General features: G+C 44.5%; 1 protein-coding gene across 2 annotated transcripts; it reads right to left on the reverse strand.

Annotated features, from left to right (window-relative positions):
* Positions 1-1,873: 1,873 nt before the first annotated feature.
* KCNG3 (potassium voltage-gated channel modifier subfamily G member 3) lies at positions 1,874-27,114 on the reverse strand. Of its 2 annotated transcripts, none has more exons than XM_035111220.2 (2): positions 26,227-27,114; positions 1,874-6,228 (listed from the first exon to the last, which is right to left on the reverse strand). In XM_035111220.2, the coding sequence occupies exons 1-2, from the start codon at positions 26,961-26,963 to the stop codon at positions 5,583-5,585; spliced, it is 1,383 nt and encodes a 460-aa protein (XP_034967111.1). In that variant the 5' UTR covers positions 26,964-27,114; the 3' UTR covers positions 1,874-5,582. The 2 variants fall into 2 exon arrangements, with proteins under 2 accessions (XP_034967111.1, XP_060129023.1); XM_060273040.1 differs by having other exon boundaries at positions 26,260-27,026.

Consider the following 27,114-nt stretch of genomic DNA (forward strand, 5'->3'; position numbering starts at 1 on the left):
GGCTTTCTGTGGCTCAAGCCCCCTGGCCATGATGGGGAGGGAAATCTGCTCCTTTGACCCTTTTCAGAGGACAAGAAAACCATATCATTATTACAGGACTTTGTCAACCTGCTCTTAAGGTATAGTATTCCTGTTTCAGAATAATAGAATCATAGACTTGTACGGTTGGTAATCCAGTTGATTCCCCTGCAATGCAGGGTTCTGCATGATCAAACTGTAAGCCTGCACAAGGACTTCTTGCTAGTGCAATACAGCTTCCCTTTCTCCTGCCTCACCACCCAAAATTGGCTGGGGAGTAGGGTGGGAGAACCCCCAGAATAGGACATGGGTGGAGAAGAGAGGGATTGCTCCATCTGGCAAGCTGACGGAATGATTGTCAAATGCTTAATTCTTCCCAGATTGACCTAGGCTGGAATTCTAACATCAGTTAAGTGGATGTAGGCCCCAGTGAATTCACTGAATGTTTGATGTTTTATCGTGTTTTTACTATTCTGCTGGGAGCCGCCCAAAATGACTGGGGAAAACCCAGCCAGATGGGTGGGATATAAATAATAAAATTATTATTAATATTTATTACTAGGACTTACTTCTGAGCAGGCATGGTTAGAATTACATTATTACTTCTGAATTGGATCAGCCAGTTAAAAGTGTTCTTGCACAATTTACTTTGGGGGCGGGGGGAGGTTCATACAAGAAGAATTTCCAATGGATTATGAGCAATGTGTTCCATAAGATACATTTAGGACCCATCTTTAGAAGCATCAAGCTCATTCATTGAGTTTCCCTCATCAAATGATGTTCCAGTGCAAATCAGTACATATAGGCCATATTGTGTATCAGGCAACACCCAACTTTTCCCTTGATGCATTAGATGCGAAATACATCAATAATTCTACAATTATCATCAGATATCCCCTCCCAAAAGCCAAGAATAAATATTATACTGAATGAGTTGTATTTTAAAAATGTGGGAGTAGATACACTGAAATCACTGGCCTTAAGTTAGCCATGTCTATTAATTTTAGTGGGTCTGCTCCAATTACAACTTATATCAGATGCAATCCATTTTTTTTGTATGCATTTATAATGGTTGACAATGCACTTTTTATTTATTCTATTATTTTATGCATTCCACTTGCATTATAAACACGTGGCATGAATTAGTAGACCCAAGGCACAATATTCCCTAAACCTCACATGGAACTAAGACTCCAAACATGTACATAGTGTAAATAATGTGTGATACTAGGGGAGGGCAGTAGTTAGAATCAAACCACTGGTCACATTTTTGGCCCATTTATCCATTAACATGACATGTTTCTGTATTATAAATGTTCCCTGTGCCTACATCCACGGGGCTAGGTAAGGTCAAGAAGGATGTCATTATCAGGTGGCCAACAATTTTGGGTTGGACTTGCTAGGCAAAGCACCACCTGTGGTCATTAGGACTCTTTCCATCCACTGGGCACTGACCTTGTGACTCTTGAAGATCACAGGGCCCCAAAACAGTGACTATAGCTTGTCTTTCTGAATGGCTGGAGATATTCCTGTCAGTGTCATGAGCTGGCATGTGCTCTTCCTTTTTAAAAATGGTAGCAGTTTAGATGAATTTGTTGCCAGGGGGATACAAGCACATGACCACTCTAGCAGCCACTAGGCAGGCAAGAGGACCCCTGCCCTGAGACCATAGGAACAGAGGAAGCAGCTTTATACAGAGTCATCCATCCATCTCAGCATTCTCTACAGCAAGGTTTCCGAAACTTGGGTCTCCAGCTGTTTTTGGACTACAACTCCCATCTTCCCTGACCACTGGTCTTGCCAGCTAGGGATGATGGGAGTTGTAGACCAAAAACAGCTGGAGACCCATGTTTGGAAAACCCTTCTCTACAGTGACTGGCAAAGGCTCTCCAGGGTTTCAGGCAAGGGTGTTTCCACCCTACCTGGAGATGCCGTGAATTAAACCTGGTACCTTCTGCATGCAAAACCGGTGCCCTCTCACTGAGTTATGGTCCTTCCCTTAGATCAGTTTCTTTGGTGCTTGCAAGCGGCTCACACTCACAAATTAGTATGATCTTATATGCCTTTCTGGGCTCACCCTGTACCTGACATACATCTGAAACCTTCCTGGGTTCTCTGTGACTGGTCGGAACCTCACATCACATGCCACTTTGATTCTCCATGGGGAGGAAAGCAACTACCAGCTTACACACACACACACACACACACACACACACACACACACACACACACACACCCTTCTCTTGGAGTTACCAGCATGATGGAGTATGCTGCTATGCTGAGGTTGGCACTATTGGCTGACCACATAAAAACTGTGCATGAAGTGATGGGAAGCCGGTTCAAGATCTAAAATAAACAATAATTTGAAACTGGTTTCTGCCAAATTCCTAACGCTGTTAAATGGGAACGCATGGCAACAGCAAGAGATGTTCCAAAAACACATTCACAATAAGCATTTCACAATGGTGTTGCTTTTAGGTGAACACACCAATTCAGATAAAATGCAGATTCTGAGACTCTGAACGAAACAAAGAAGTTCCATGTTGACGTTTCTCAGCAAACAGTCCTGGCTTGACTGTGCCTATATTTAATGTTCAAACAGCGTAAGTCTATTATGGCAGCTTTCCTAAGCCGTATTAATAGCGCCATTAAGCAGCACTACAAAAGAACAAGAATTTCTTTATTTTGGTTCTACATTTACAAGAGAGTACATACTGCTTTTTACATAGCACAACTTATATTTAGCTCAAAAGCTCCTTTTCCGTATCAGCGGAGCTGTGTTTTATTTTTTGTCCTTTCAATCAATAAACCATATTGAAGTATATCAGGTCTGAATGGCTTCCTTCTGTAAGGATCATTATCAAAGATGGGGATAACAAATCCCCATTTGATTGCAATATATTTGTATATAAATGAAGACTGCAAATCTGCCAATGAGGCACAGCTGATGGCCATGGTTCAACATGATCCAAAGAATCTCTCCTTTAAAATAAAATCGTCTTATTAGCCATGGTTGGCAAAGAAAACAAAGGAGGCATGGACAGTTTTGGTCAAAGGATTAAAAAAACTGGTGGGGGTGGTCTGAGGAGGTTTTTCCAGAGACTGGACTAGACCATGGACTAGGGAAGGGGAACCTGTAAACCTCACAGGTGCTCTTGGACTCCAGCTCCCATCAGCCCCCGCCAGCATGGACCATGGTTGGGGATGATGGGAACTGAAGTCCAACCACATCTGGAAGCTCGTAGGTCAGAAGTTCCTGGGCCAGAACTCAGTATGTTATGTATCTGATTTCCCATTGCCCTATTTCCCTGCCACTATAGTGTGGAGAACTAGTCCGTAAGTCAGGTATGAAACTTCAATTATTTTCCTGGGAGATCTGTGTGTCTTACTTTATTGCCACATTTGTTTTCTATACTTCTTCCAAGGAACTCACATATGGCTAGAGATGGGAAGGCCTGGGGGGGAAACCCCAGAGGGAAATGGAGGGAAACCAGGGTTTCCCCCCGTTCTTTTCCCAAAGCCGTTTTTCTTTTCTTTTTGAAAATTTGAAAAACAAAACAAAACCCAGTTTGATATACAATGGTACCTCAACTTATGAATGCCTCGACTTCTGAAGGTTTTGACTTCCGAAGTCCGCTAACCCGGAAGTATTTTCGCCCCGTGCGCGGTCTGCGCATGCGCAAAATGAACGCTTTTTCGACTTCCGAAGAGTGCCACGGAATGGATTGCCTTCGTAAGCCGAGGTACCACTGTAGTTTGAATATTCCACACACTCCCCCCCCCATTTTTCCAGAAAAAAACTGGTTTTCCCCCAAAAATTTCTGGGGGTTTTCCAGGTCTTCCCTTCTCTACATATGGCATTATTTTATTCTCACCTTGACCTATGAATGACTTACCTTGTAAGCAAATCTAGGCTGAGAGGCAGAAACATGCTTCAGGGCTACTTTCAGGGCTAGGCAGGGAGTTTTACTACTTTGCCCTTTCTCTTTATCTCCTCCACCACTCTGGCTATTGTACTGCAATTGTTAATAAAATGAGGAGGGAATAAAAGGGCTCCAAATAAACGATCTTTCTGTATAGGATTCCCTTTTCTTACCATGCAAATTGATGATTATTTTAGGTAATGATTCAAGCATTTGGAACACAATGGTTTCCAAACTTTCCATATTAAGCAAACCCTTTCTACGTTGACTCATCTGCAGAGGAAGCCCTGTGTGAGAGACAAACATGTTCACTGACAGACATGTTCTAAGGTGAGCTTTCTCACATCTGGAACTGACTAGGCCTGCTGAGCTTTGCCATCAACTCAACTGAAACCTCAAAACGCACCAAAATAGCATCTGTTTGCATTGCAGGGGGAGACTGTTAGTAATGTCCTGGCTTGTCTACCATTACTGAGCTCATCACTGGGGAAACCCTTGATAAGCTCTTAAGGGAACCCTAAAGTTCTTCTTAACACTGCCAGACAACCACTGTTCTAAGCAGAGCCAATGTTAAGAGGAGATTATCACTTAAGTTTTACAATTGGTTAACAGAGGAAAAACAGGCACCTTTACAGGGGAGAGCAGGAGGAAGTAGGGCGGAGGAATAATTTCTCATAGTTCGTATCAGCCTTCCTCAACCAATTGCCTTACAGGTGTTGTTGCATTACAGTTCTTACCATCCTTGACTATTGCCCAAGATAGCAAGAATTGGGAATTAGAGACTGACAACATTTGGAAGGCACCAGGTTGGCATTCCCCGTTTCTTTATCCACTATTGTCTCTGGTCAAAGAGGCTGCTGGAGAAACCCCCAATAAAGAGAGATGGCGGTAGGATGAGTGTGTCCACCACAACTTCCACAAGCAATGATGTCTCACATCACTTTCAGTCCTCTGACTCCAGCCTGTTGTCATTAAGTATGTCAGAATTACAGCTCAATAACCAATTTTTGGGAAAAGAGACAAAGAAGCCCCCCCCCATACCACATTCTAAGGGATCCCAGTAATCACAACTTACACTACAACATGGAAAGCTTCACTGAGATACCCAATGGCTTGTTCAGGAGAAACTGGACTGCTAACCTTCTCTCCTTGCAAAGAAGAACCTTCTCACCCGAAACTGAATCACAAATGGCTTTTGCAACACCCACAGCCAAGTTCAACGGCGGCTAGCCATTTGATGCAAAAGGCACCCACCCACTTTGGGTGCACCGAGCTTGAGCACTTGAGTCTCTGGATGGTGCGTGCTCCTGAAAACAGACCTTGAAATGAACGAGAACATCAAAATCAAAGACATTTTTTTAAATGCATGTGCTTCACTCTAAATAGTGCATACCGCCTGCAATGTCCAACAAGCTGGAGACACTAGTGTGCGATGAGACTAAGGAAATGAGTGCTTGGCTTTCATCCCTGTGATGAGAAAGTGGTCACCCTGCAGGTGGAGAGGGGGAAAGCATTCCTTTAAGGGCATAGGGCATTGCCCCTCCTTTTGTCAGTCACCAGGAAGAGGGAAGGAACAAGGAGGGGTCCGGTCAATTCCTTCAACATAATAAGTGCTGCTACGAAATGCAGTTGTGCTATCCATTAATTTAGGAATTCGGCAGAGAGGCTCCTGCTGTACCTAGCAGACCGGAACTTGAGCTCATGGTAACACTGCACAAAGCTGTGGTAGATGAAAGTGATAGGCAGGGCCAGCAAGACAATCCCACTGACCACACAAATCCCTCCAAGAATCCTTCCAGGTACAGTGACGGGGCATACGTCGCCATAACCAACCGTGGTCATAGAGATGATCACCCACCAGCAAGCAGCCGGGATGCTGGCGTAGCCTTCGTTGGGCTTCCCTAATTTCAGCCCGTGTTCAAGGAGCTGGGCAAGTGCGCTGAAAATCGCCATAGCAACACAGACGAAGACGAGCAGCATCACCATCTCCCTATAGCATCGCTTCAGGGTCAGGCCAAGTGTCTGAAGGCCAATGAAGTGGCGGGCAAGCTTAATCACCCAAAAAATCCTCATCATTCTCAGGACCCTCAAGGTGACTCCAGCCCTCTGGAGCTGAGAATTCTCCCCTGTAAAAACTGTCATCAGCACAGAGATGTAGTAGGGAGTTATTGCCAGCAAGTCGATGATGTTCAGGGGTCTCTTGACAAACTCGCACTTGTTTTTGGAGACGATGAACCTCACAATGCACTCGGCAGTGAACCAGCCTATGCAGATTGCTTCAATTATCCTGTTGAAAGAAACACAAGCAAAACAATTCAATTCCTGTGGGGAACTCTGATTGGTCGGATGGTTGAACTTGGGACACTATTACATTGACACGGACTCAGACTTTTAGCAGACAAGCATGCCAAATAAGAGGGTTTTTTTTACTGGATTTTGATTCAGTTCACAGGTAACAGGTTTCTAGCGGCTATTAGTAGGATACTAATGGATTACAGCCTGCCAGAAACACCTCTTAAAGCCTGATTTTTTACATACTGATGGCTTTTTTGGGGGGAGAAAAATAGAAATATATTTTTCTTAGTAATTCCACTATGCCTGATTTTATGTTTTCTGATTGTATGCATTTATTTAAAATCTTAAGACATGTCAAAAATGTACCTCTAATATCTAAGAAATTGAGGAACTGACAACGTTGGGTCAAGTATTGGCAAACAGCTTGGGCACTCAAGTACCTTACAGAGCAACTTAAAGAGCAAACCTAGACCCTACTTTCAACAAGGGAGGCTCTGTTGGTGCTGCCTGGTTGGCACTGACCCACCACAGGGCCTTTGAGGTGGTGGCTCCCCCATTTGTGGAATGCCCTCTCTGGTGAGGTGTGTCTCCCTCTCTCATTCATTAATATTCAGGAGGCATTGGAACACATTCCTGTTCACATAGACATTTGAAAGCTGAAAGATACAGTTTCCACCAACCTTGAAATTATTAGTCATGGGGCTGTTACATATGTGGTTGTTTCTAAATGATTTTAGATGCCCTTAATGTTTGTTTTCTTTCTTTTTTTCATTTTGTTTTTAATTGTATAATTTAGCAGCTTTGTTGTTTGCTGCCCTGGGCTCCTTTGGGACGAATGGAAAGCAAACCAATAATACTACCAAAAACTATTAGGTACCAGTAGCGGGCCATGGTGCAGTGGAGAAAAAGCTGACGAAATGTGTGCATGTGTGGCACGGGATCAGCACTCCTGCATTTAGATCAAATTAGTCTGCAGTTTTATTCCCCTCCAGGACTCTATTCTAGGCCCTTTTAAAATGATTTCCCAGATGAATAATTACCAGTCAACTGTAAAACAGCCTAAGCATTTCTCCAAGGTGGTTGAAGTCACTGAACTGAACTGAACGCTGTGTTACCAACATCCTTAAATCAGGGCACCAGATACAGTTATTTCCAGGTGACGGGAAAGCTGGAACAGGGCCTTTAAAACAGTATTGACTGTTCTTATTCAAACTGAATGCCCTCTTCAAACACGGCAGAAACTTTCTAATAGTACGCAGTCAGCATTGCACAGGCAATAATGCCATTTCGGAAGCTGATGGCTTAAGTCATTTTTAATGATGCTGCTAATGATGTGGGGGTTTTTTGTGTAGTTTCTGAAAATCATTTTAATCTTATCCTTCATGTGCTTTATATTGCTTTTTGTAATATAGATTACAAAAACAATACAGAACAGATAACTTACGAAATAAACATATCACACCACGAGAGATTCAAAGCCTGCCAAACACTGGGTTGGGCACACAATCCTGCCTAACTTGTGGCAGTGCGGGCTGTGAAGATTGCTCATTCTGCTGCTTGCATTGCAATCACTGGTAGCTGAACCGGTGGATGTTCCAGTGATTGCTCACTCCCACTTTGGAGGGGGGGCCCCTGGAACATCCAAGGAGCAGTTGTGACCACCTGGCTGTACACTCCGAGGATAAAGTCACTCTGCTTCAGACTGACCTTGACTCTGCAGTTGCCGCAGTTACAGAAGTACCCAATGCAATAGTCGCTGGTGTGCTGTGGGACACGTTTCAGCTTCTGCAGTCAGCTGATGTGGACAAAGTTTCTGGTGGCTATGCATCCCCAAACTTCGGCCCTCCAGATGTTTTGGACTACAATTCCCATCTCCCCCAACCACTGGTCCTGTTAGCTAGGGATCATGGGAGTTGTAGGCCAAAACATCTGGAGGGCCGCAGTTTGGGGATGCCTGATCTTGACTCTCTGTACTCTCTCAGCTTATGAAATCTGGCTGGGGTCCAGAGCGTGTCCCTGCTGCCTTGAAAGAGACCATAGTACCACTCCTAAAGAAACCAGCCCCGGACTCCTTGGATAGAAATAATTGCTAGGGGAATCAGTGGTGGAGAGCATTGTGCTGGGGCATCTGCAAGCATTTTTGGATGTTGAAGGTTATTTAGTTCCATTCTAATCTGGGTTCAGGCCTGCCCTTGGCTACCCAGATGGATGACCTTTTCAGGCTAGGGGGGTTGTAACCTTGCTCCTTCTTCCTGATCTCTCTATGGGTTTCAATACCATTGCTCATGGCATTCCAGGACAGGCTTCAAGGAATGGAAATTTGGTGCATTCTGCTACAGTGGATCTGATCCTACCTGCAGGACCAAGTCCTGAGAGCAGCACTGGAAGAGTGCTTTTTGCCCCCATGGCAATTGTGCTATGTCCCGGGACGCTACTTTATCCCCATCTATGTGAAGCTGCTAGGAGTTTGAGAGCAAGATGTCATCAGTACGCTGATGATACTCAGCTCTGTTTCTCCATAACATCTGAATTGGGAACAGCTGTGCAGGAATTGGATGGGGACCGGGATGTGGTGGTGGGATGCAGGAGGGAAATAAGCTGAGCTTGAATTCTGGCAAGACAGAGGCAGTGTGTATGAGTGGTCCAAAACATAGTCAACTGACTGTCCAGGATGGGGTTGAACTCCCCCTGAAGGAGCAGCTACACAGCCTGGCAGAACACAGCATGGACTAGAAAGCTTGACAACAGTAGTTCAGGCACTAGTGATTGACTGGATTGCTGCAATGCTGCAATGCACTCTGTGTGAGGCATCCCTTGCACTTGATCCGGAAACTAGTTAGTGCAGAATGCTGCAGCACATTTGCTGGCAGGAGTGAGACCCTGCCAGCATGTAACTCCTCAGCTCAGAGATCTGTACCGGTTGCCAATTTGTTACTGGCCTAAGTTCAAGGTATTGCTATTAGAGCCCTCAACTCTAATAGGTCTCTAATAGTTGAGACCAGTTTATCTGTGAGATATCTCCTTACTGAACCTATGTGCCCAATCAAGTGCTTCGATGTTCAGCAAAGGGCACATGCTGCATAATATCTGTCCCAGAGTTTTAAGAAATCAAACTCTGAGTGCGGCAGCACCTGCATTTCGGCGCTCCCTGACTATTGACATCAGGCAGGAACTTTTGCTGTAATCTTTTCACCGTAAAATGTTTCTGTTCAGGCAAGCTTATCCAGACACACAGATGTTGATATGATTTAATCTTTTGCTGTTCTTTTTAATTATCTTTTAAATGTTTTTAATTACTTGGTTTTTAAAAACTGTGTGTGTATGTGTGTGTGTGTGTGTGTGTGTGTTGTAGGAATGACGTTCACAGGGCTGATGCACACCTTGCCTGACATGGAGAGGCCACAGCCTGTCCAGTACGTCACACTCTCGTCTCTGACCTTTGCCTCCTTTGCAGAAGCATGGCTCACTTTCCACTTAGTAGGAACATGACGTGGTGGAGCAGGTCTCGCAAATATCAGAGGAAACATATGTGTCGGCTCATGGTGTAAAAGTGCCAACGGTCAGACTGTTCCTAAACGTGTGCATATTCTTGCTAATAAAAAGAGCCTCTGCCGAGCTAGCAATAAGCTTGCTTAGGCACAGCTCACCTGTATCATCAACTCCTGTCATGTCTCCTTCACTTCAATATTTCCTTGCAGAGAGATTTCTTTATGAACAAGCAGTGTTTAAATCTTGCTCAGTAAATAAACTATGACCAGGCTTTGTTCAAAGGATGACCACTTACCTTAACAGCAACTCCTCTGCACCACCACCACATCCACTAGGCCAGTGTTTCTCAACCTTTTTTGGGCCACAGCACACTTTTCTATGAAAAAAAATCCCGCGGCACACCAACTCTGTGCCGCCCTATATTTAGTTTAGTTTGGAGGGGAGACATACCAGTAAAGCATGCCGCTGAAGAACTGCTGCACGGTAGCCAGGCGGACCCACCAGGCGCAGAGCCTGCGGAGCGAGCGGGGACAGACCCCAGGCGGGCAGACACGGGTGTGCAGCTGCCGCCGCCTCCCTCCCAGCCGCCCCAGGCAGCCGCCGCTCTGGCCCGGCGAAGGGAAGCCCTGCGCAGCCTTCCCCGCCTGCCTCCTCCTCCCCAGGAGGGCGATTTGCATTGTCACGTGCCTGGCGGCCGCCAATACCCAACACTGACCCGCCGGAAAGGAAGCCGGCCGGGTCACGACGTGGGCGCTCGCCTCGCGTCGTGACCCGGCCGGCTTCCTTTCCGGCGGGTCAGCGACGTGACAGTGCAAATCGCCCTTCTCGTCGCGGCACACCAGCCAGTGTTTCGCGGCACAGTAGTGTGCCACGGAACACCGGTTGAGAAATGCTGCACTAGGCTATCATCGCCCTGTTTTCACCGGGAAATAAAAGTAGAACACACTGCCTATAGAGCAGCTTGGTTGCACCAGTGGAAGAGCTGGTGCATGGTAAGAGACATCTCCACTGCAAGTTTGCAAAATGTTCATAGGCAGGATGTGGATGTGGGGCAACCCTGAAGTTGAAACAAATGAAGCAGCTCCTGAAGAGGAGGACCATGGGTGGGGTGGGGTGAAATCCTGAGGAGCTCTGGCCTGTGGCCAAGGTGGTTACTCCACCGTCATAGATATAACATACAGTTGTCTGGGGATAAGCCTGCAGGCTTTGTTTCTGGCGTGTTCCAGGCTAGCAAAACACAGCATGCTCCTATTTCCGCACAATTTAGAGGCAAATGTAGCCCCGTAGTTTCACTTTGATTATAGCAGTGTTCAGCAACCAGACTGGCCTGCAAGCCATTCGGAGACATAGCACAAGTGGGATGAGAGGTCAAATCTCTTCCCAATGCCACCTGTTCACTTTTTGTCATCCATGTGACATCTACCCTCACCTCAGGGGACTAATGGGGAAATGTTTATAACATGTTATAGCATTTCCCAAGTGTTTTGCACAACTGGAATGCTTGCAAAAAGGAACCACCTATTTTGTATTTCAATTTAAATAATAATAATAGTTAACCACTTTTTCTGGGTTCAGTAAAATATGTTGCCTTTGTAGCCTCCACAGACAAGAGTGCCTTGTGTGCTATTTTGCAACCTCACTCCACCCACTCTCATTTCTCTTTTGCCTTAAGGATTCCAATGCTGTTCAAAAGCTCATGTTTCCCATTGTTGACTTGCATGAATCACTTGGAGAATATAGCAAGTGCTCATGAATATATGAAGCAGAGAGCACCAAACTGGTGGTGTTGTGGGGAAGAGAGGCAAGTGGTATCTGTGGTTCCACCAGGACTCACTGCATGACTGCAAAGAGAATCTATAGCTCTGAATCCAGAGGCAGAGATGCAACTGTGCTAAACAGTGTGATTGATACTGCTGTGGTAATAAATGCCTTCAGATGGCAGCTGATTCCTACTCATCCATGGCTGGTGCATCAGTGTAACCTGGACTTTGTGAACCTGGTGCCCTCCACCTGTTTTAGGCTACAAATCCATCAGGCCAAGTTAGCACGACCAAAGGTCAAAGGTGATGGAAAGTGCAACCCAAAACTTCAGGAAGGTACCAAGTTGGTGAAGGATGGCTGAATGCCGCAAGCACTACATGTACCTTATCCCTCCCCCTCCCCCTCAAGAAACCTCCTGTCCAACTCTGCAGTTTCCCCGAGGCCAATGTAAAGGGACCCCTGACCGTTAGGTCCAGTCGCGAATGGCTCTGGGGTTGCGGTGCTCATCTCACTTTACTGGCCTAGGGAGCCGGCGTACAGCATGACTAAGCCGCTTCTGGCGAACCAGAGCAGCGCACGGAAACGCTGTTTACCTCCCTGCCAGAGCAGTACCTATTTATCTACTTGCACTTTGGCGTGCTTTCGAACTGCTAGGTGGGCAGGAGCAGGGACCGAGCAACGGGAGTTCACCCCATCGCGGGGATTCGAACCGCCAACCTTCTGATCGGCAAGCCCTAGGCCCTGTGGTCAATGTAGGATTATGCTAATCTGCAAGCGGCTTGCAAAAAAATCAGAAGGAAGCCACGTGAAAAGGAGCTCTTGCCGGTTCTACCTTTCTCTGCCACACACAATTCCGCTGCACTTAAAGCATTTTTTATTTCCCCAGGCATTTGGTGGTTAATTGCACACTGCTGGCGAGAGAATGTACCATTTGCTGCTCCTGCTTTAAAAGTTGGTGTGAATTTGTTGTAGCCTTAATTGCTGTTTGTGCTTCTGTATATTGCTGTGGTTTTGCTTTCAGCTGCCCCAGGCTCTGATTAGGAAGAAGGGCGGGGCATGAGAACAATTAGTGGATAATAAATAAATAAATAAATAAGCTGCTATTTTCAAGTACTATCCAGGTTCTGGTCCAAAACTACCAGTTGATGCCTAACTGTGCCTGGCTAATGAAGCAGGGCAATAGGAGAAGCAAGCCTCACCCAGTTCTCAGTGCACCGTTGTGACAGCTGGCATTAACAGCACCTAATTTAAACTGAATATCATAAAAAAAAATTATGACAGCTTGCCCTGCCCAAATATATGCTCCTTACAAGAATTCCCAAATTCTCCTAAGCAAGTGACAGGGTAGTAGTTTCAAAATGCAGCTACATCATAAAATTAATCAGTAGTTCCTAAACTTTCTTCCTCGTGGACCACTTGCAAATTGCAGATCACTTAATGCTTTTTGTGCCTGTTGTTGTAACAGCGCTAGATGCTGTGTGGTTTTCATTTGTGTTTTTATGGACATGCTGCAGAACCTCCTAGGTGAAGCTCGCGGGCCACAGTTCTGGGAACTCCTGAAGTAGATGAATGGTGCCAGAGAAAAATGCATAAAAAAGGCGTCCCTGTTGTTTTGATAGGGTCTGCTATGTGTAATGATGAATATTGTTTTTGTGTGTGTGAGTGTGTGTGTGCGATTTTGTTCTGATATTGGAAATACCGGTATTGGATGGTGCTGTCCTATAGTCAGAAACAAATGCTACTGAACTCAGTAGGGCTTACTCCCAGATAAGTGGGTACAGGAACAAGGCCACACTGAATTCTGTAAATCCCATACCAATTACCTGGGAGTAGACCCCCCTGACTCCAGTGAGGTTTCCTTCTGAATAGACATGAATGTGCTATAAGGCTACTCCTGCACACTTACCTAGAACTATGCTCCATTGGGTGCTATGGTACTTATTTCTGAGTAGATGCGTGTAGGATTCCAGTGAGGCTGTCTTTAAAAAAAAACCCCAAAAACTGTAATTCAGCATTTGTGAATGCTGTCATAGTTAAATTAAGAAAACCTGAGAAACTACATATTCCCAACAGCTACATATTCCAACACATATGACCATTCAATTTTCTTTTGTATTGACTGCACTTGAGTTGAATGTCAATTTAGTCCTTGTCTAAAACTCACTAATTTGGACTATTTATCAGCCTTTTAATGAAAGTTATTTTAATGCAATTCTTTGTCTGTTGATTTGAAATCTAGGATTTTCTTCTTCTTTACTATAAACCAATCATTTTGTTTAATTTTCTGCTCTGACTGATAAGACCCAAACAGAATAGCCTATTTTACATATAGACTGGTTCAGACAGCCTGAGAATTCTTTTAAAAATCACCAATAAGGCTAATTTGTTGTACTCAAAAGTAATTACATTCCGAGCTGTCAAAGCATCTTTCAGTTGCAAATTGCACATTTCCCCCCTCAGACGTTGTCTAAAATTCTCCAGTAAATTTGCTGATCATTAAAAACGGGGGGAAACAGGGGTTTGGCCTCATCGTCCACTAAACGTCTGAATAAAACACAGCATATGCAAGACAAGAAACACGAAGGGGGAAAAACAGAAGACAAGACAGCACATGATTGAACTAGTCTATATCAGTTTGTGCAAGAATATGCTTGTATTCCAGAATCAAGGAAACCCTAGAAAACACCAGTAAATTTCCCTCCAGCCTCCAGTTGTTACCTAGGCAAAATCTCCTTGGAAGTCAGTAAATGGCATTTTTCCAGCTGCTTACAAGTTAATGTGAATTTGAGCTTCAGTCCATTTGTTTGGAAGGAAGATCCATTTAGTACTTAACTTCCAAAGAAGTATACCTAAGATGCTCATACTATCTAGCACAGTCATGCATCCATTTTGTAAAAAGGGGCCACTATCTCCCACAATCCATGGCTGTTCTTCCTGCAATGAAGCTTGGATAACGATTCTTATGCAATACAGTGGTGCCTCGCTAGACGAATTTAATTCGTTCCACGGGTCTTTTCTTATAACGAAAAATTCGTCTAGCAAATCCCATAGGAATGCATTGATTTTTTTTTAAAAAAAATTGCCCATAGGAATGCATTAATTGAATTTCAATGCATTCCTATGGAAAACCGCGATTCGCTAGACGAATTTTTCATAAAACGAATTCATCTAGCGAGGCAACCTCCGCTCGAAAAATCCTTTCGTTAAGCGGAAATTTCGTTAAGCAGGGCATTCATTAAGCGAGGCACCACTGTATTAGGCCACTGGTTCATTTGGCTTAGTATTGTCCACTCAGCCTCCCAAGGCATTATCAGGAGATGTTTATTTTCCCCATACTCCTACTATCTCAAATTGTTTAGCTGGAGACACAACCTGGAACCTTCTGCGTGTGCTTTCATGCTGAGCTACGGCCCCTCAACCCTACAAGAAACATAGTATTTAGGTTGCATGGTAACACTACAGAGAGGAGGGAGAATAACAGAACCACATGGCTATTCCCCTCTCCTGCAGGGGACACTAGCCTGAAGGCCATCTGGACTCTGATCACAGGTAACCAGGCGAGTGGCTAACTAAAAATCCATGAATTGCTTTAATACAGTGGTGCCTCGCTTAACTAATGCCCTGCTTAACGAAATGTCCGCTTAACAAAAGGATTTTTCGAGCGGAGATTGCCTCGCTAGACGAATTCATTTTACGAAAAATTCGTCTAGCGAATCGCGGTTTCCCATAGGAATGCATTGAAATTCAATTAATGCGTTCCTATGGGCAAAAAAAAATAAAAAAAAATTCAATGCATTCCTATGGGATTTGCTAGACGAATTTTTCGTTATAAGAAAAGACCCGTGGAACGAATTAAATTCGTCTAGCGAGGCACCACTGTATCTGAATTCAATCCTGCCCACAAGCAGTGGATTATTTGGGGCTCACAAACCAGAATATAAAGCCATAGCTTGAAGCTGGTTTGCAAACTGCAGTTTGTGCTAACTGTGGTTTGCAGTTATGGCTGAATTCACAGACCATTAACAAACCACAAGTGTAAGTGAGCTTACAAATTAAGCAGATGGGAAACAAACAAACAAAAAAAGCATACAAAAAGAAGTTCTCAAAGCTCAAACCATTGTATGGGTTCCTAACTATGATTAGCACAAACCATGGTTTTGCATTTTGCCTGAATCCAGCTGTAGAATCAAAACTGGAATGAACCAAACTCAAAATGCTACATCGCTCATTCACTAGGTCTATCTCCAAAGCTGACAAGTCTGTACTGGGGCAGCTAATATTTCTATTGGCCAGGCCTCTGAGGGCCACTTGCCAGCAGTGCGCATGGCCAAAGTGAAAGAGGGTGTTGCCAATGGGAGCAATGTTGCCCCATATTTACTCTCACACACAGCACACTCATACTTGCCACGTACACAGCACTCATGCAGACACACACAGCAAACACAGCAAAAATCTCTGTCTCGGCTCTTCAGAGAACTTTATATTATTATTATTATTATTATTATTATTATTATTATTATTATTATTACTTCTTTTTTGTGTGTCATCTTACACCCAAAGATTTCTTAAATAGGAAACATAAATATTATTTTAAAAAAGTAAATTAAAAGTGATCGCACTGGGCTGGAAGAAGAGGTTCCTCTCTTCCCAGCACAATACTGTGATTGTACTTACAGTCCAAAACATCTAGAAGGCACTATGTTGGTCAAGGCTGCGTTAGAGGGACAGAAGACCCAAAGACCCATGAATCCCTAATTGCTGATTTCTAGTATAAGTGCAAGGATGTTCTACCGGAGTCAGATAAAACAATGAGCAATATGGATTAAATTATGGACACAAGTCAAACAAAATTGAAGCCCCAATCCTATGCATGACTCCTTGGAAACAAGTTGTGCAGAATTCAGTGGGATTTTTTCTCCCAGGTAAGTGTGCATAGGGACGCGGGTGGTGCTGTGGGTTAAACCACAGAGCCTAGGGCTTGCTGATCAGAAGGTCAGCGGTTCGAATCCCCGCAATGGGGTGAGCTCCTCTTGCTCGGTCCCAGCTCCTGCCCACCTAGCAGTTCGAAAGCACATCAAAGTGCAAGTAGATAAATAGGTACCGCTACAGCAGGAAGGTAAACAGAGTTTCCGTGTGCTGTTCTGGTTCACCAGAAGCGGCTTTGTCATGCTGGCCACATGACCTGGAAGCTGTACGCCGGCTCCCTCGGCCAATAATGCGAGATGAGCACCGCAATCCCAGAGTTGGTCACAACCCTTTACCTTTACCTAAGTGTGCATAGGGTTGCAGTCTTAAATTCTGTTTCTTCTCAGCAGTTTCAGTGTGTTGGTAAGTTCAGTAAGTTGGAGCTTAGGTTTCTCGTTCTAAATGAACAGGCCTTGGCAGTTTTCCACTTTCGCCGGATTGTCTGGGACTTAATCACATCACTTGCCACTTAAAACACACCAATTTGAATGTGGTGCAAGCCCAGTCTACCTTTGTCTGGTCAGTATGCAGTGTAAATAAAGGGGTAAGTTACTTTGATGAGCATCTTCTGAAATACACATAGCGTTGCAGAAGATAAGCTACAGTATATCCATATGTTTAAAGTTATGCCTATAGTTTTCATTATCCACCCACAATCCTCTATTTAAAGAAGTTTAGAATGGAAGCCAAAAATAAAAGGGAGCTATAGAATAGGACTTGCCAAACTGGATATACGCCTAGAACAGTTTTATCTCTTTCTAAATTCATGTTTAAATGTTCTGCAGTCCTACCGCCTTCTGACATATTTTACTGCCGCTCATAGGAATTCGATACCTTTACAGAGATCTATTTTATAATGGGAGATAAATATTCTCCACAAATGATAATGTGTTGTGTTTCCAGAAGCAGCTCTTTGGGCTTTAGTTGAGATTAAGAACCCAGGAGTTTTACGGTCAGTAAACAGTGCCTTCGGTAAAACACACACCCTTAAAAATTCACAATCGCAGCATACAGACTGAGGTGTTGGGTGGGACAGTCTGTTCTTGCTGCGCATGCACATCCTTGGGGAAAGTTTCAAAAAAAAATTAAAATGTACAAGACAGTTTTATTGGCATCACAGGACCGGTGTGTGCGTGTTTAAAGATGGCTTCATAGTGTCAAATTGCTGCTCCAAATGACCTGTTATGGAAAAGCACGGAAAAAAGCTACCCTAAGATAGATTTTCCACAACATGCATTTCAGTAAGTCATGCCCTGGGTTAATTTATGGGAGAGAGCATAGATCAGAAAGGCTAAGACACCCTCGTCAGCCATCTGCTATGTGGGAGCAAGAGGAATATGAACAGCGAATGTCAAATTTGCAAAAGCTAAAAGAGGGCTCAAGCGAAACCAGTTGAGTACTACTCTTCAGAAGTTATTCCTTGTGTTTGGTTGCAATCTCTTTTATTGCAAGGTTTGGCAAATGTTTGGTGTTCATCTGCTTGTTGTAGTAGGCAGTTTGCCCTAATAAATTATTTTACAGCAGAGGCTCCAGGAAATCACACAGGGATTGTGGAGCAGTAAAGATGATAGATTAGATTAGATTAGATTAGATTAGATTAGTTAGTTAGATAGATAGATAGATAGATAGATAGATAGATAGATAGATAGATAGATAGATAATAGATCATTTCACACTCAGGTAATGTATCATAAGATAAGAGTTGAAATCAACTACATTTTGCTCCAGAGTAAACCCACTGAATTTAATGGACTTGTTAGTTGTGTCCATTCATTTCATTGAGTCTACTCTGAGTAGGACTATTATTGGCAATTATCCACAGTCCCCCACTCCCTGCCCATTTACCCTATGCTGTGCTTCCTTCCTAACCTGGCACCACACCTTCTCCACCTTAAGTTTTCTGGGCACCTCGAACTCTCCACTTAACCCTTCCATTCTCTTACACAGGCACCCAAAAGAGCAGAGTATCATTACTGCCTTGGGGAGCGGGGGTTGTACTGCTTCTAGCACTGAGCTCAAGATGGTTATCCATTATAGCTGTTTCCATGCTCTCTCTCTCTCTCTCTCTCTCTCTCTCTCTCTCTCTCTCTCTCTCTCTCTTGCAGGGAGAGAGAAACTGCAGCTACTTCTTTTGAGAGGCCTGTCAGCTTTCCAGCTGGAAAGAACATCAGGTGGCTTTGGACAGGATACTGCCAGGCCTGCTTTACCAGCAACCTCTGAAAAGTGTGAAATGATCATCTATTCTTATCTGTTCCTGCTGTAACCAAGTACTTATGGATATGCTTTGGCTGTGCTGATGACATTCAGTCCTTTGATGCTGCAGGGAAAGGAGCTGGTGTCTTTTGAGTTCCGAATACAGCATAGTTTTTATATTGTATATTTTTTGTGTTTGTTCTGAAACTGAATAGTTTATCTATTTTGTAAAGTTATCTACTCTTGTATTCGACACTATGCGGTTTTGTGTTCCGCTCCATTTCTTGCCAAATATATGGCTTAGCCATTCCAGTACCAAGAGTAATAAGCGAAATTTGGTAATAATTTCATACAGAGTCTCCGCTTAAAAAACAAAACAAAACTTCATACACATACACGGAGATACCCCCCCCCCAACACACACACACACTCCCCAAATTTTCTAACTTCACCCTGCAAAGGGAAATGTTTCAAAATCGCCCCAATCCAACCTGGAAGATATATTTGTATGCATCACAGACAGAGAAGCTATGAGCCCGAGAACCTGCCACATACAGAGTCAGATCCCACTGGTCCATGTACTTCAGTATTATCTACGCTGACAAGCAGTGTCTCCAGAATTTCAGAAAAGGTTGTCTCTCCATGGGAGATGGAGATGCCGGGGATTGAACAAAAAAACTCAGGGTGGATATTTGTACTTCAGGGGGTATGAGGACGGAGTTGTACAAAGAACTTGATAAAATTAAACCTCAAGCAACAAAAGAAGGAAGACCAATGCTCTGCGGGTTCACATTTTTTAAAAAATAGTACTTGGGGAGGGTGTCACCTGGCATCTGATGGAGTAAAACACTGATTTAATTACTCTAACATCGACTCTATAAAGGCCAAAAATGGTGCAGAGGTCAAAACCAGTAGTGATGTCATGGCGACTAGCCAATAAGGGCCTGTGGGTATCTGGATAGGCAGATAGTAAAATAAAAAAAATTCCTTCAGTAGCACCTTAAAGACCAACTAAGTTTTTATTTTGGTATGAGCTTTCGTGTGCATGCACACTTCTTCAGATACAGTGTAATGGAAGTTTCCAGGCACTTATGTAGAGAAGGGGTGGGGAGGGGTGGGGATGGGGAGGGGGCATCCCCACCCCTCCCCACCCATTCTCTACATAAGTGCCTGGAAACTTCCATTTCACTGTATCTGAAGAAGTATGCATGCACACGAAAGCTCATACCAAAATAAAAACTTAGTTGGTCTTTAAGGTGCTACTGAAGGAATTTTTTTTATTTTACTTCGATCCAGACCAACACGGCTACCTACCTGGATAGGCAGATGTTGTAGAGGTGCCCCAAGATGCTCACCCTGTGTCCTCTGAGCTTGGTGAAAATGTCTGACCCCAATGGGGATGCAGGTCCTCACCTGGGGCCACTAGTCACCCACAAATTCAGCATGGCTGAAGTTGAATCAGCACCATGTTTTATGGGGGGAAATGACTGCACAGAAATGACCTCTTGTTAATTATCTTTCTGCATTCATTTGACTCCTAGGAATTGGTTGAAATAAACTGGTAATTCAGAGATGCCCTGTGTTAGAACCGAGTCACATTAGTAATCATTGTTAACTGGCTTGTGGAAAGGCTGTTAACACCTTATAAGTGAAATTTGCAGATCTGTATGAACAGAATGAACCTAGTCATATGAGCAGAGATAGGTGCGATTTTGAAAGACTGACCTTGGCACTAAGCAAATTAAAAACAAATTATTAGCAAGAGAAACTTAGGTCTGAACAGGAAAAAAGGTAATTAAAAGGTGGCCAAGTTTTCCCACCAGTTCCTTTTAAGTGTGACAACCTTCAATCAGCAAAGATTTGCTCAAGGTGAGGGCAAAGGACAGAAGAATATTAGTGTTTGTTGTTGTTGTTGTTGTTGTTGTTTTTTAAAAAAAACCTTTGCTTTCTGGGTGGTAGTCACATAGGTGTTACCCAGAATAGACCCACTGAAACTAATGCACCTTAGTCTCCTGTATTGCAGGGGTTTGGACTAGAGGACTCTGCAGGTCCCATCCAACTCCATAGTTCTATGTGCATTAATTTTGATGGGTCTACTCCGAGTAAAATTTAGTTGAATGCTACGTTTTGTTTTTAAGTTCACTCTTAAAGATAACCATACACCTGTAGTCTCACTCAGCTAACAGTCACTTCACACCAGGCATATGTCCAAAATCGGCTGTGTCACCATCCATTTCTACCCTGTCATCTTTGTGGCACCTACCATGTGGGTTATTTTCAATTGCATGGATATAGTAGACATGTACCATATGTGGCTCTCTACAGCACGTGGTGCGCACACTCCATTAATAAAGAGACAGTTAGTTGCCCCATATTTCATGCTCGTAGAAGAAGCTATCGACAATTTAATGGGTACCCCACTCCTATGGGACTTGGCCCTAGTTAATAATTTTCAACTGAAGTCAAAAGTTCCCAGTGTTCCATTTTAAAGCTGCTTTCATTAATTCATGGCCAGAGTAAACCCATGAGATCTTTGAAGGTACAGCAAAAATAGGCTGCTTCACAAGTTCAGCTGAAATTAAGAGATATAGCTGAGGACACAGAGTCCGGTAATGAAAACTGATATTAAGAAGATACCAGCTGGGGGCCTGAAGTGGAAAATCCTGCCTTTGAATAAAGGCCAAGGCTAAAAGGTATCATTTGATCTCTCTCAGCCCAATTATTTCATCCCTAGTTTATCTTACTACTGCATATTATAATCATATGTCATTCTGATACTTTGTTTGTTGCATCTTTTGTTATAAAAGTCACCTGAAAACCATTCTCCCCTAAATCTGTCAATAGCATTGGTTTAGATATCTATTTCAGTTTCTACTAATATTCTTCCCGCCCCCACCCCAGGCCATCTTATTTCCCCCCCTACAAAATATCTGGTTCAAATCTAGAAATAAACTAAAAATGTGGAGTAACCAGGACTTCTGTGACAGTACTCACACTAGCACGGAGTACTGGCACTTATTTTGCTGCTGTCAGCAGCCATTTTGTGCTGGCACCCACGGCATTTTTATCAATATATGAGTACCACCAGAAGCTCTTTTTAAAAAAATCCCCTAGGATCTGATTGATATTAAATACTAAAGAGGCTGCCCAGGTCTAAGGATATGAAGTTGTGCTCAATTTGAAGTACTGTATTTGGGTTTTTTTTGCAGCAGTTTCATTTGACTGTAGACTCGTTCCAGTAATTCATTACAGCTTTAAAAATGATTACTTATCAAACCAGGACTATTTCTAGGAGGGGAAGCAACAAGTTGTAAAGAAAGAGTGATGTGGACATAAAGCACTGGAACAAAGTCAGATAGTGGCAGCTTTCTCAGAAATATGACTTCATGGACAGTTTTCTTCCAAACCCACATCAAAAACAAGTGTTCTCCCCACCCACCCAAACTAGCTTGCCAAAGTTTTGTTGTGAGAAAGTCATGCCTCTGTGAAGTTTTATCTAAAATGCCTAACTTCCCAGCTTACTAATTAGAGTGTATATTTAGATGTGGGAGGATTATTTAAAATGAAAGACAGTTCTTTTATAAAGGTGCTTCTATGGCTCCCCGACTGTGAAGCAGGAAAGCAGCAGGAGACAAGTGAAATTAGCAATACAGTCCCCATAAACTTCAAAGGGAGCAGATATCATCCATATGGCAATGAGACCAAAGTGCCGCAATCCCTGTTCAGTCTTGCTAGCGCCCAGCTTTTAAAACAGGACCTCAATGATGAGTGCGGCCAAGGTTGGAGTGCTGCGAGATCAAAAGCTCAAAAGTTAAGAGATGCTTCAGGACTGGGTCGTTATTTTCTATACAACAGCAACTTCCTGCAGCAATAGACTCTAATTTGGAACAAGCAAACCTCACACACTTTTCTCTCTTATTTGGAACCAAAAAATAATAATGATTTCAATAAGACTTTTATTGGATCAACGTAGGAGGAATGACATTTCACAGAATTCTCAGTTTTATCAGCCAAACGAAGAATTCTGCATCACTCAAAAGAATGCATATTCTTCTACTGGCGGAAGCTGGGCTAATAAAGTTACAATTTTACTTCCTTGGTATAACGTTACTTGGAACAAGCCCATAAAAGAAAGTTTCTATATGCTAAATGAGAGGAAGAGGTTGTGGCCTAATAGAGCTGGCACTGTTACAGGGGCCACATATACTTTGGCAGCACCCCCACTTTGGAACCCTCTCTGCTTTGATCTCTTTTCAGTGCCTGCTAAAAATTCCCTTTGTTTAGGCAAACCTACTCAGATACGTAGAATGTTGACATGTGTTTTGATCTGGTTCTTTAGTTTATCTTTGATTTTAATTATTCTTTCAATGTTTTAATAGCTGTTTTAAGCCATTTTTGTTGATAATTTTACTGGGGTTTTTCCCCCCTCATTGTAAACTGCTTTGAGGTTTTTTTTTCTTACACTTAAGCAACATATAAATTTTATGAAATAAATAAAGGAAAGGAATACAATGCACTGTGTTGTTCAGGAGCATTGGCGAGAATCATTCCCCATTCCTGAAGTTTTTGTTTTGTCCTTCTTAGAGAACCTTTAAATATAGCTACCAGATTTTTAGAAGACATCTGAAGGCAGCCCTGTTTAGGGAGGCTTTTAATGTTTAAGAAATTAGTGTATTTTAATGTTTCTGTTGGAAGCCGCCCAGAGTGGCTGGGGAAACCAAGCCAGATGGGCGGGGTATAAATAATATATTATTATTATTATTATTATTATTATTATTATTATTATTATTATTATCATCCTGTTTCATGTCCAAAGCATTTGCCTAGGGGCATGGATTAAGGCAGGGAGACATCTTCCAGCTGCATCAGAATCGCATAGTTTAAAGTTTGAAGTACGGTATGGTTTTCAGGCTGCAATCAGTGCTGCAACTTTAAATTCCCACGGTGCAATGAGAAATCAGGTACCCATGGCATTTCCTGTCCATCCCTTCCCTGATCTTCTTCTAATAGCTGCCACAAGCAGGACTCCAGGTAGACAGGATGGATGAAAAGACAGGTGGCTGTGGCTATGTGAGGCACCAGGAAAGTACCATACAGATCTCTGGATTGCCATCAGGGAAGCCTTGTAAGAGTTGACGAACTCATTCTAAACCCTGGAGAGCTGCTGCCAATCAGTGTAGAGAATACTGAGCTCGATTGAAGCAATGGTCTGACTCAGGGCAAGGCAGCTTCCTACATATGTTCCAAATCAAGACCCCCCCCCCACTGTGAGGGAGAAAGGGTTAGGCTCTAGGCTTGAGGAGACACTAGCCCAAGTGCCCTCTGGTGGGTGGAGCTGCCATTTTAATTTCCCACAAGCTGTTACTCAAGGGTATCGCGGGAAATTAAGATGGTAGCTCACAGGTTCTGTTTGCTAGTAGGAGGTGTGGGGACAAGCTGGGAGTCAGTGCTGGTGGGCTTTGCAAGGGGACAGGAGGCCTGAGAATGTGCAAACAACCAAGGTTAAACTAATCCTTAACAGAATTCAAGCATTGTGTGTGTGTGTATGTGTTAGTTTTTGAATTTGTTCAGTGCATATATTTCAATGAAGAGGTTTATCCTCGTGTGGGCAGTGGTAAATTAAAAGTCAAAGCCTGTGGATGAGCTGGAATTTTATTCTTCCCTGCCCCCGCCCAAATTGTTTCTGTGTTCCTTCATTAGTGTCAATATTTAATTGCTTGCCTTTATCATTTGCAATGAGCTTTCAAGTCCACTGTGGAAGATGAGTCTGAAAGACAGGTCTGACCTTTTTGTAATGTGTCTATGTGTAAATTTTTCTGATGCATTTACTTATTTGCAATAAATTTCTGTTACATGTTTTACCTTAACTCCCTTTTCAGCTGCCTCTTTTAAGACACCAAGTTCCTTATAGTCTTCAAGCACTGTTTTTCAAACTTTCCCCCTCAGTGAGTCTCCCCCCCCAAAAAAAGCTATTTATCTGCTGCTAAGGACCCTTGCACTTCCTCTGCCATGGAACCTCAGCTGCATCTACAGAGGATTACAGAGTAGTATGTTCTGGGCTAGAGCACACACACAATTCGTCCATTGTAATGGCCAGGCATTGGGTCTTGGCATCGCCTCATATAAACTGAACCAGGAACAAACGCCTATAGCTGCACGTGGCAGAGAAATATTAGCAGTGATGGGCAAGTTTATCTTTCAGGAAACCTTGCCTGCCATTCCCGATTTTCACCCTGAATAATCCCTGATAAGCAGTCTGAAGGAATCAAAGGCTCCTCAGGATACAGTTTGAAAGCAAGTAAACTGAAACACCCTGCAAGAGATGCTTATCTAGCCATTTTTATGGGGAGGAGGAAAAACACCTTCCATGGAAAGACAGAGCATATTTCTCCCTCTGTGACACCGAAGGCGGCTTCTTACTTCAGAAGCTGCCTCTCGGGTCCATAAAACCCAGCCAGTTTAGCTTTTCAAAACTACTGATATGCCATTTTCCCGATGCCTCCAGGAAGGGCTGTGCAAGACTCTAAATGAGGGCTTTGGGGTGGGAATTATGCTGCCCTGCCCTGCTACCGGTATATTTCCTATGAAAGTGCAATTTATAAATATTTTAATATTGTTGTTGTTCTTAATAATAATAATAATAATAATAATAACAAATCCCAGAGATTTGATCACTCATTGACACCCAGAAAGTTTGCTGCTGTAGTCTTGGAATGTTGACCCTCCCCCCCTTATCCAAAATGTTACGGTGAGGTCCTAAATCTAAAGGCGCATGAGGGCACACCCTTGCTGAAGTTAAGCAGGTCTGAGGGGGCAATCCTAAGGCAATGGCTCAGCCCAAAATGTATGTGTGTAATGTGCTCATCCTGGATCAGCTGGCTGAGCTGAATCCACTGTAACTTCCCCCCCAAAAAGTGTGTGTGAGCGCTGGACCAGAATGGAGGGGAATTAGGCTGAATCCTAAGCCTGTTCAGTTCGGTCACATGACCAGGAAACCTATTTTAAAGGCTTGTTTCCCCTCTGCCAGGCTTAGGCAGAGCAGCAGCCCGGTTTGGTTCTGGCATAACTTTACATTCTCTGAACTTGCACCAGCTGGCATTATGCCAGTTTCTCATGCACAGGATAATGCTCCCTGGAGTCTGGTTAGTGCTTGGATGGGGTAATCCTCCCACCTTGGGAACCCCACACACCTTGCCTTGGGACTTCCTGGCAGACGAAAAGGCAACACAGTACTGCGAGAAAGTAAATGAGCGGAGCAATCATTTCTGCTCTGCAGGAGTTACTGAGAAATAGCTACCTTTGGTTTAAAGGAGGTGCGCCCCTTTTCCTGCCCTACCCTATCCCCACCCTTTTCTTCTTCTTTTTTTGCAAAGGGGGAAGGTGAGGTGGACTTTGACCGATGGTTGTTTCCAGCGTGGCACGAGCACTTGGGGAAAACTGGTGGCAAGGCAACCATCGTGGTGATGAAGATGGCGAGGAGGAAGAAGACAGGGAGCATTGCAGAGAGGAGGACAGAGACGGGACACACTCGGACGGGACACCGTCGAAGAAGGGGGGGTTTAAGAATAAGATTTCCTCCTACCCTGAAGGCTCCCTGAGTGAGTCTGCTGTGTACCTGCTTTGCTCCTCCATGCTTCGGTTCTCCGCCGCCCGCCACTCGGGCATGGTGCTGGCGCAGAGCACCACCATGGAGACGATGACGAAGAGGATGGAGACGGTGGCCAGGATCTGCGCGGCCAAGGAAGAGGTGGGCTCCTCGAAAGTCCTCCTCATCCTCTCCAGCCACTTCTTCTCGGCGCCGGGCGGGGGCGCTGCGCGGCCGCTGCCCTGCTCCGCGCCCTCCCCGACTTCGGCGCCGCCTCGGCTGCTGCTGGCGGTGGTGCTGCCGCTGCCCCAGGCCGCTCCCGAAGCGGGCTCGGCGGCCTGCAGGTCGTCGGCCGAGTAGGAGGTGTAGGTGTCGGACATGCGGTCGTCGAGGCGGCGCTGGCAGCAGTAGTCGAGGTGCGACGCCTCGAGGCCCCAGTAGATCATCTCGTTGTAGAAGGACAGCTCGCACATGTGGGGCACGAAGCGCAGGTGGCCGTAGCGCACGTAGAGCATGATGAAGCCGAAGGCTTCCGAGTGCCGGTCGAAGAAGTACTCGTTGCGCTCGCGGTCGTAGTCGTCGCAGACCTCCAGCACGTCCTGCTCCGACAGGCAGCCGTGCAGGCGGCTCAGGCGGCGCAGGGGGAAGTCCTTCAGCACCTCCCGGGAGAACGAGTAGCGGGTGCCCCCCACGTTCAACACCACCACCGACGGGCCCCCCCGGCCAAAGTTCATGGCTTGGGGGGGCGGGCGCGGGGGAGGGCGGAGACGGCGAGCGGGGGAGGACGGGCGGCTCGAGCTGCACCTCAGCAGCCCCGAGGTGCGCGCCGGGGAAGGGCGGGGTCCTCCTCGCTCAGACTCGAAGCGGCGCCGTCTAGAGCGCGCG

The sequence above is a fragment of the Zootoca vivipara genome, chromosome 3, assembly GCF_963506605.1.
Source record: "Zootoca vivipara chromosome 3, rZooViv1.1, whole genome shotgun sequence".
NCBI classification, from domain to species: Eukaryota; Metazoa; Chordata; class Lepidosauria; order Squamata; family Lacertidae; genus Zootoca; species Zootoca vivipara.